Raw genomic sequence first — 10,220 nt, 5'->3', positions numbered from 1 at the left:
ATACAGACAGAACCTGATCCATTGCACCACCCAGTACTGGTCATACAGACAGAACCTGATCCATTGCATCACCCAGTACTGAGTCATACAGACAGAACCTGATCCATTGCACCACCCAGTACTGGTCATACAGACAGAACCTGATCCATTGCATCACCCAGTACTGGTCATACAGACAGAACCTGATCCATTGCATCACCCAGTACTGGTCATACAGACAGAACCTGATCCATTGCATCACCCAGTACTGAGTCATACAGACAGAACCTGATCCATTGCATCACCCATTAAATTTACAGGAAACTTGGATAAACTGATGCAAATGATAATAGAAAAATGCAGCAAGGATTTCTCCAATCCTATTTTGTACCATTTGTCCCTGACAGGCTGTTTTATAGACGACAACGGAATTGAGTTCCCAGTTGGACAGATATGGTCACCTGGCGATCCGTGTGAAGTGTGTGTGTGTCAGGTGAGTCCAGTCAGGAAAGAGAAACTAAAGATACTGACAGTGGAAGGAACAAACTGTCCAATTAGCAAATAGGATTTTAAATCTTGGCTAATCGAATATCAAACTGGGTAGATGATCATGCTTAGTGGGAAGAATATTTGACTGACTGGTATAGAAGGACATATAAGCCTCTCACTAGGGAAATATCTGTACAGTTATTTGTGTGTCTCCATTATTTCCTTAGAACTATGATTGGTGCCTCTCAGTCCCCTCATCTATATACGGATTTGTACTGCTCAGTGAGATTTCTATACACCGACTGGTGTATCTCAGTCCCTTCCTCAGGGAGCTATCTGTACACTGACTGGAATTTTGCAGTCCATCACTCAGAAAGACTTCTGCACATTGACTGATGTCTCTCAGTCTCTCGCTCAGATAGCTAGTTATACACTGACTTGTGTCTCTCAGTCCCCCAGGAAGATATCCATACACTGACTGTGGTCTCAGTCACTTCCACTTGGATTGTTTATATGAAGCTGTTGCTCTTTGTTCTTACTGTCTCTTTCATTTCAGGCAAATGGTTCAATTGTCTGTAAGAGGACGGAATGCTTTGAGACCTGCGCACACCCTATACTGGTTCCTGGCCAGTGCTGCCCAGACTGCTCTGCAGGTGCTTTTCCAACTACATGTGTGTCTGTGCATATGTGTGGTTGCTCGTCTGTGCATGTGTGGTTGCTCATCTGTGCATGTGTCTGTTGTGAGCGTGTCTGTGAGTACACAGCTCTCTTTATAGCATTTGATTTATATCCTACAGTTTTTGATCCATTGTTTTCCAGAGTCCGGGAGATATTTCACAGAGTGATCTCTTCTCAGCAGTTTTTCCTGTGATTATTCACCTTCCTCTGGGGGTTAAATAAATTAAGGAGAGTCTAAGCTAGAGCGAGGGGAGGATAAAGATAAAATGGGCTAAATCGCCTGGTCTTGTCCCATGCATTCATTGTCTTTGTTTACAGACCCATAAAGGTGGGACTAGGCAGTGCTGTGTGGACAAGGGATCATTTCCCTCCCTGCCCACTGGCAAAATCCAACACTTTCTCCTAAAGTGTTACACAGGTGAGATGCTCACCTTATTCTTCTTAATTAGTTCATGTCTGCGCCTCAGGCTCTTCCACTGATGTCTGCTTTAACTCTTATGGTTGCTTTTAGTGGTTCTATAGCCAGGATGAAGAAAAGTGGGACTGGGGCAATCCTGACAGGTCCTTCCCTACAGTAGAAATATGAGGCAGCTATGATTGTGGTGCAGACTGCAGAGTGGGTGTGGGTGAATGTATGCCTGAGCCCCATTCTCTTTTTTAAAATGTATTTTAAATTTATTCATCCTCAGCAGTTTGATTTGAGGACTTTTAAACATGACAATGGCTTTCCTTGTACATCAGGTACCCAGCTGACCAAAATCAGAAACACTGAGCATATGGAGCAGGAAACCCTACTTCACTAAGTCAATATCCTTCGCACACCCCAAGGGCGGTTTGTAGTACATACAGTGGTGCACAAATTAAAATGTTGTCTAAGCACTGTCACTGTATGGAATACGTCAGCTCTTGGTGTAGCAGGCTAGATCTTGGCTAGAATTCTACACTTTCAGATGAAGTATATAATCCTGTAAGATATGCCCAAGGTTTGCTCTTTCCCTTTTGGAATGTCAGTGCTGTTCTCATTTTTGCTCATCCAAGAGATGAATGTAAAAAACACATACATTTCCAGTACAATATACAAGATCTGTGGCATTGCAAGTTTATAATGGCAGCCGATCTACTAAATATCTGTCAATTCCAACTACTGCACGCCCGCAGGGCTTATGGAAGGCGTATGTACTCACGGACTTCTTTTACCAATTGGTAGTGCTGGTGTCAGGATTATATCCAAAACTAATATGTTCATTCTTGTTGAAGGTTGTGCCTATGGTGGGGTGACCTATCAGAATAATGAGACCTTCCCATCGGCTGCGGACTCCTGCCTCACCTGCATCTGTCTGGTGGGTGTGTATGGTTCTTTAGTATTTCAATCCTCAGTTCATTTCTATTAAGATGGACTCAATGACATTTTTACAGAAAATCTGGGACTTTTGATATTATTAGAAGTAATGTTGGTTAAGTCACTTGACATCAGGTCGCTCGTGGCAGTGGCTTAGATTTGATTTATTTTACTGTTCTAGCGATATATGACATAACAATTACAAAATGGATAGGACTGAGCTCGGCAGCACAGGCCGAAGCTCTGCTGTAGCTGTGAGCTAAGCTGCCAAGTGTGAGGGTGCAACTTCTGGCCAACTATCCTCTTGGCAGGGCTTATGACCAAATGGTCATGCTGAGTTGTGGCCAGTCATCTCCAAACAGAGAGGTCTTATCTCCTGGTGAGAAGATTGACAAGGTCGTGGTAGTTCCAGGAAAGGGATTGACATGCAGCAGGTAATGGTAAGTCCTGTAGGTGTAGGGGATTAAAAACTACGATCAGAGCTATGAGAAACCAGTTCAAGCAGGAATTCAGGCTGAATTGATATTCAGACAAGACCTGCCTCTTTGCCTCCTTTACGTTACTATTGGCTACAGTGATATACCTATCAATTCATTCCATGAAAAGCGACAAGTTAAGATAGTAACTATAGGTTTTTATTGGCTAAATAACAGAGCCCACCCTCGTGGGTGATCGGTTCCAACAAGGAAGAATACTAGCCAAGCGGTCACCTTTATACCTGGGCAAGCAGGCGGAGCCATGGGCAGAGTCAGCTGAGGTATGCCTAGGTATAACAGCATGCGTGGCAAGAGGTAACCTTGTGTAGTGATAACAACAGTGTAAACAGTGATAAGTCTCTCAGGAGGCCTCGTAAGCCTTTCTGATCGGCGCAGCAGTGGCGGCGGTGGTGCAGTATCCGATGTTAATGCTGGTGTCTGCGTGGTCGACGAAGGCTCCTGGGGTTCCGGCATGCCGTCTACAGGAGCTGGATTTGGGGGAGTGGTGGCGATGATGCCCTCCTTCAGGAATCGCTGCACCTCAGAGCTAATAAAAGCTCTGTCCCCGGCGCTGTACCGCCTGCTCTTGGTAGCGACGGGTTTACAGTCACGGGTGAGGTTAGCGAACAAGGAGGGGGGCGGGACTTTGAGGGTGGAGAGGCCGCAGGTGGTACGCGGCGGGCGGTTTAAATTTTGCTGGTTGCAGACTGTGAGTGGGGGGAGGGATCCACCGTAAGCCAAAGTGACACTTTGAAGGTGGCTTTGGAAATCCAGCCCTAGTAGGACGGCAGCGCAGAGCTGGGGCAGGACGAGAAGTTTAAAGTTTTTATATTCCGTGCCCCTAACCGACAGGGTCACCACACAGTAGCCACTGATGTCTGTTGAATGGGACTTCGCCGCCATCGAGATCCGATGGCGCATTGGCCGGACAGTGAGGGAGTAGCAGCTCACCGTGTCTGGGTGAATAAAACTCTCCGTGCTTCCACTGTCGAACAGGCAGGTCGTGGCGTGGCCGTTTACTTCGATGTCCATCATGGACTTGGACAGATGATGCGGTAGAGCTTGGTCAAGCGTGACGGAGGCCAGTGTATGGCTGAGTGAGCTGCTGTAGTCTGCAGGTGAGGCGGTGGTCGGGTCTGGAGACAAAACGGCGGCCGAGTGCGGCGAACAAAATGGCGGCGCCCATGACGCGGATCCCCACGAAGTTGGACAAAATGGCGGCGAAGATGGCCGCCCCCACAACTCACATGAGGCACTGCTGGCGTCTGTGGCCTTGATCAAAGATGGCCGCCCCCACGACTCACATGATGCAATGCTGGCATCTGTGGCCTTGATCAAAGATGGCCACCCCCACAACTCACATGAGGCACTGCTGGCGTCTGTGGCTTTCCCCCTGCAGGCGTTTACGAAGTGGCCTTTCTTTTTGCAGCCGGAGCAGGTCGCATTCCTTGCAGGGCAGCGCGCCCTTTGGTGTCTCGCCTGGCCACAGAAGAAGCAGCTGGCGGCCCGATCGCGGAGGTCTGCTGCCGCAACAGGTCCCGGGGGTGGCGGTCCCGATCGATTCCGGGACACCGACGCCGTAGTAGGCCCCAGGGGCGGCGGTGCGAGGGGTATTGCGGCCGGAGTCGGGCCCGAGTCCCAGGGTCGCGCAGCACTGTACCTGGAGTATGCCTCGAGGTCCCGATGGGCCACTTCCAGGGAGCGAGCGAGGGCTGCAGCTGTTTTCAATTCGAGGTCCTTTGATTCGAGCAGTCTTTGCCGTGAGTAGTCGGACCGAAGGCCTTTCACGAAGGCATCGCGGATATTTCCTTCAGTATTTTCTGCAGCCGTTACAGCTTTAAAGTCACAGTCCCTGCCGAGTGTTTGTAGCGCCCGTAAAAATTCATCTACAGACTCTCCTGGCTGTTGCGAGCGGGATCTTAGGAGATGTCTGGCATACATTGAATTTACTGGGCTCCGGTACTGCTCTTTTAGCAGGTTGAGGGCGTCCTCGTATGTAGCAAGGTCTCGGATGAGTGCAAATACTTTAGGGCTCACCTGGGCGGTCAGGACTCTTAGTTTGGATTCCGGAGGCACGCCGGAGGCTCCCAGGTAGGATTCGAAACAGCTCAGCCAGTGTTCAAAGTCGAGGGCTGAATTCGCTGCCTGTGGGTTTAGATCCAGGTACGGCGGTCGGAGGGCTCGCAGCCAGGTCGGCTGCTGGGGCTGTTGTAGCTGGCCGTTTGGCTGGTCGTTTGGCTGCTCCGATCCACTCATTTCAAAATTTAGCCAATAAAATTGATATACCTATCAATTCATTCCATGAAAAGCGACGAGTTAAGATAGTAACTGTAGGTTTTTATTGGCTAAATAACAGAGCCCACCCTCGTGGGTGATCGGTTCCAACAAGGAAGAATACTAGCCAAGCGGTCACCTTTATACCTGGGCAAGCAGGCGGAGCCATGGGCAGAGTCAGCTGAGGTATGCCTAGGTATAACAGCGTGCGTGGCAAGAGGTAACCTTGTGTAGTGATAACAACAGTGTAAACAGTGATAACAACAGTGTAACAATAGTGAACGGTTGCGAACGGTAACAGTGGTTTACCACATACAGCACATTCCCGTTATAATTTTTTCTGGTTCTATCCTTACTTTTCACTAATTGCTTCATTTCTTCACTGATAATGAGCCAATAGGACTGCAGCACCGCCTAACATTTTGCCGTGTCTTTTTCTTCCACAGTCTGGCTCTGCCGCTTGCTCCCCTGTGGAGTGCAAAGCTCGCTGCACCTATCCTTTCCATTCTGAAGGCGAGTGCTGCCCCCTTTGCATGGGTAAGTGCCATCCTGATATCCCCAACAATTATCCTTTAGCAGTTTAGGACATGTGAACTGTCACCGGAAACCCAGTGTAGAACTGAATGGCAGTGTACTGACCAGCAAGGTGCTAGGTTATATCCCAAGTCTGGCTGAGTTAGTAGACTACCAAGACTTGCAGTTGTGTGGCGAAGCCACTAAGGGACTCTGAGCAACTGTATATAATTCCCTTTAATGATGTTTTACTCCAACCTAAGCCTGTACCAGTCTGTTAGTTATTTCTGTGTTTGTACATACTGTTTGCATGTACGGGGCGTGGTCCCTTTAAAAACGCGGGCAAACGCGATGATGTCATGCCGCTAATCACGTGACCACCCAAGCGTGGGAAAAACGTCATGACGTCATAACGCCATCCACGGGACCGCCCTAGCAGTCCTCGTGGAAGCTTCAACTTGTACAGACCTGTTTTCGTGGTTCTCCTGTATCGATCTCAACAAACTGTTTAAACTCGTTTAGTTTTGCATTAAAAACCTGTTTGTTTGATCGCCTGAGTCGACCTCAGTTCTTAGTTAGGAATTCGTCAATTCCTACATTGGTGACCCTGTCTTTTGTGAATGTTTTTCACAAAAAGAACACAACATGGAGGCCAACTCCGTTTCGTTGAAGCTACCACAGTTCTGGGAGCAGCAGGCGGCCTCGTGCTTCATCCAGGTCGAAGCCCAGTTCGCCCTGCGAGACATCGTTGCAGATCAAACTAAATACCTCTACGTGGTCTCCGCACTCAACAGCTCCACCGCCTCGAGAACCCTCCAACGGAGCGCAAATATGACACCATCAAGGCACGGTTGCTGCAAGTCTTCGGGCTCACTAAATCGGAGCGCGCACGTCGATTGCTCGCCATGCCCGGGCTTGGGGACTCCAAGCCTTCAGAATTGATGAGCCAAATGCTCACACTCCTGGGCTCCGAACCGGAATGTTTCCTTTTTCGTGAACTATTCCTCAGCCAGCTGCCTGAGCAAGTGCAAGCTGCCCTGGCCAGATCTGAGGTAGAAGACTGCGCGGCACTCGTGGCAGAGGCGGACAAAATTTTCGCGGTAACGCAGCAGTACTGCACCGCCACAAGGCGCCCATCCCCCACAGATGTCGTACCAGCTCGTCAGCCTGCTGGGCTGTGTTTCTACCACGCGCAGTTCGGCGCGAAGGCAAGACATTGCCGCCCTCCCTGCAACTTCCCCCCAAAAAAACAACTGCGACTCATGAGGAACGGGTGCCCCGTGGCCGCCACGGCGATTGGCAACGCCAGCAAGTTGCTTTTCATTACCGATACGCTCTCCGGCCGTCGTTTTCTGTGCGACACCGGAGCACAGTGCAGCATTTTCCCAGCGTCCGCCCTCGATGTACAGGCAGGGAAGCACGGCCTCGCCCTTGAAGCGGCCAGTGACGGAGCGATTCGGACGTTCGGCAGACGGCGTGTGGAGGTTTGCTTCGGGGGGCAACGTTTTCATTGGGAGTTCGTTACAGCCACGGTTTCTCAACCCATTCTCGGCGCGGATTTCCTGTGCGCCAACAGCCTCCTGGTCGACGTGAAGAACCGGCGGTTGATCAACGCGGCAACTTTTCATTCTATCCCTTGTTACTGCAGTACCACTACGTCGCGCACCGTCACCTGTGCTTTTCCGGCTCCGGATGAGTTCGCTCGCCTGCTCGGGGAATTCCCCGACCTGACAAGGCCCACTTTCTCCTCCACGGCCACGAAACATGGTGTGGAACACCACATCACCACCAACGGCCCCCCGGTCTACGCGCGGGCCCGGTGCCTGGAACCTGGCAAGCTGGCGGTCGCGAAAGCGGAGTTCGCGACCATGGAACGGTTAGGGATTATTCACCGGTCGAATAGTCCCTGGTCTTCACCCCTCCATATCGTCCCGAAGCCTGGCAGCGGATGGTGGCCATGCGGCGACTATCGACGCCTAAACGACGCCACCACTCCTGATCGGTACTCGTTCCCTCATATTCAGAATTTCTCCGCCCATTTGGCAGGGAACACTATATTCTCGAAAGTCGACCTCGTCCAGGGCTACCACCAGGTCCCCGTTCATCCCCAAGACGTTCAGAAGACTGCAGTCATCACCCCATTCGGCCTTTTCGAGTTCTTAAGAATGCCATTTGGCTTAAAGAACGCCGCCCAGGCTTTCCAACGCCTGATGGACTCCGTGCTGCGGGACCTCAAGTTCCTCTTTGTCTACTTAGACAACATCCTCATTGCCAGTCCCACCAAGGCAGAACACATCTGTCACCTCCGCACCCTTTTTCAGTGTCTCAGCCAACACGGCCTGATTATCAACCCGGCCAAGTGTCAGTTTGGCCTGCAGCAAATTGATTTCCTGGGGCATCGCATCACGTCAGAGGGAGCGGTTCCTTTACAGGCGAAGGTAGAGGCGGTGACATCCTTTCCACGCCCGCAAACCATTAAGGCCCTGCAGGAATTCCTAGGCATGGTAAACTTTTACCACCGTTTCGTGCCTAAGGCAGCACTGCTCATGCAGCCCCTGTACGAGGCTCTCAATGGCAGGACTGGTAAAAATACGGTAGACTGGATGGAGGACATGGCCCGGGCGTTAGCCGACACAAAAAGAGCCTTGGCCAATGTGACTATGCTGGCGCACCCGCTGCCAGGAGCCACCATCGCCCTCACCACCGACGCGTCAGACTACGCAATCGGCGCCGTGCAAGAGCAGTGGGTGAATGGGACCTGGCAGCCGTTGGCATTCTTCAGCCGTCAACTACGGCGGAACGAGAGGAAGTATAGCACTTGCTCTTTTTCTGGCCATCCGACATTTTCGCTTCCTCCTGGAAGGACGTCCCTTCACCGCCTTCGTGGACCATAAGCCGCTCACCTTCGCCATGGCCAAGACCGCCGAACCGTGGTCATCCCGACAGCAACGTCACCTGACATACATATCCGAGTTTACCATGGATGTACAGCACGTGGCCGGTAAGGACAACCTGGTGGCCGACTGCCTCTCCCGCACGACCGTCAATACGGTTCATTTAGGCATCGATTACGCCCTCATGGCAGCAGATCAAGCCTCGGACCCAGAAGTCCAAGCCTACAGCACCACCGTCACTGGCCTCCAGTTGGCCGACGTCATGTTCCATGCGGCAGGTACCATGCTCTTGTGTGGCGTCTCCGTTCGGGACCCTCGCCCTGTCGTACCGGCCGTCTGGCGCCGCAAAGTGTTCGACGCCATACATGGGTTATCACACCCAGGAATGAAGGCCTCCCAGAAGCTGATGTCGAGGAAATTCTTATGGCACAGCCTGCACAAGGATGTCCGCGACTGGACCAACACCTGCGTGGTCTGCCAAAAGGCCAAAGTACAGCGACACATCAAAGCTCCGTTGGCCACCTTCACAGTGCCGGAGTGTCGGTTCGACCATGTCAATGTGGACCTGGTGGGTCCACGCCCACCCTCCCATGGTTTTTCACACATCCTGACCATGGTTGACCGCACCACCAGATGGCCGGAGGCGGTTCCCCTATCATCCACGACTTCGGCGGACGTGGCCAGGGCGTTCATTTCCACCTGGGTCGCCCGTTTCGGAGTGCCCGCTGATATTTCTTCGGACAGGGGACCACAGTTTTCCTCCGAACTCTGGAATGCGGTGGCCCAAGGGCTCGGTGTCAAATTACACCGCACCACAACCTACCACCCACAGGCGAATGGTCTCTGTGAACGTTTCCACCGGTCACTAAAAGCCTCCCTGAGGGCCAGCCTCCAGGACGCTGGATGGGTAGACAAGCTACCGTGGGTCCTGTTGGGCCTTCGCACGGCCTCCAAAGAAGATCTTCGCTCTTCATCAGCGGAGCTGGTGTACGGTCAGCCGCTGCGAGTCCCGGGAGATTTCCTGCCAGAATCGATGAAGCCATGGTCCACGTCTGACCAGCTTACTAGTCACCAGGAGGTGGCCAGATGTTTTGCGCCGGTGCCCACTTCGCACCACGGGCTGCAGAGTTCGCACATTCCCCCGGAGCTTCATAAGGTCGAATACGTCTTTATTCATCACGATGCTCATAGGGATCCGCTCAAGGCCCCATACACTGGTCCTTTCCGCGTGCTAGAGGCAGGGGACAAAACCTTCAAGGTGGATGTCGGTGGTAAACCGGACCACATTTCGGTCGATCGTCTAAAGCCGCCACATCTGGACCTCGACCGCCCCGTCGAGACAGCACAGCCGCCAAGACGAGGTCGGCCACCTATCATCGTCACGCCAGACCAAGTGCAATCGCCTGCTCCACTGCCAGCCGTCCAGCAGCCTCCGCTTCGGGAGTACAGGAGTCGTTCTGACAGGCTTGTCAGACCCCCTCACCGTTTGACTTTTTCCGTTAATGAGAATTCTGGGGGGACGCATGTGGCGGAGCCACTAAAGGATTCTGAGCAACTGTATATAATTCCCTTTAATGA

The 10,220-nt window shown here is 51.9% G+C and overlaps 1 protein-coding gene and 1 long non-coding RNA gene across 2 annotated transcripts in view; both read left to right on the top strand.

Annotated features, from left to right (window-relative positions):
* The first annotated feature begins 391 nt into the window (after positions 1-391).
* On the top strand, positions 392-5,763 carry LOC147106638 (uncharacterized). Its single transcript, XR_015080968.1, has 4 exons — positions 392-472; positions 1,025-1,121; positions 2,404-2,486; positions 5,682-5,763. It is a non-coding gene; the product is annotated as an uncharacterized LOC147106638 (long non-coding RNA).
* Positions 5,764-8,727: 2,964 nt separating this feature from the next.
* LOC147106637 (kielin/chordin-like protein) overlaps positions 8,728-10,220 on the top strand; it is a 79,672-nt gene continuing 78,179 nt past the window's right edge. The window contains exon 1 of the mRNA XM_086008496.1: positions 8,728-8,749. Coding sequence (XP_085864622.1) covers positions 8,728-8,749 — 22 coding nt within the window. The remainder of the gene's footprint in view (positions 8,750-10,220) is intronic.

Source organism: Somniosus microcephalus, chromosome 15 (assembly GCF_052327205.1).
Source record: "Somniosus microcephalus isolate GS21.2 chromosome 15, FLI_Smic_1.0, whole genome shotgun sequence".
Classification (NCBI taxonomy): domain Eukaryota; kingdom Metazoa; phylum Chordata; class Chondrichthyes; order Squaliformes; family Somniosidae; genus Somniosus; species Somniosus microcephalus.
The sequence above is the reverse complement of the archived record's forward strand: the minus strand, read 5'-3'. Positions and strand labels throughout refer to the sequence as shown.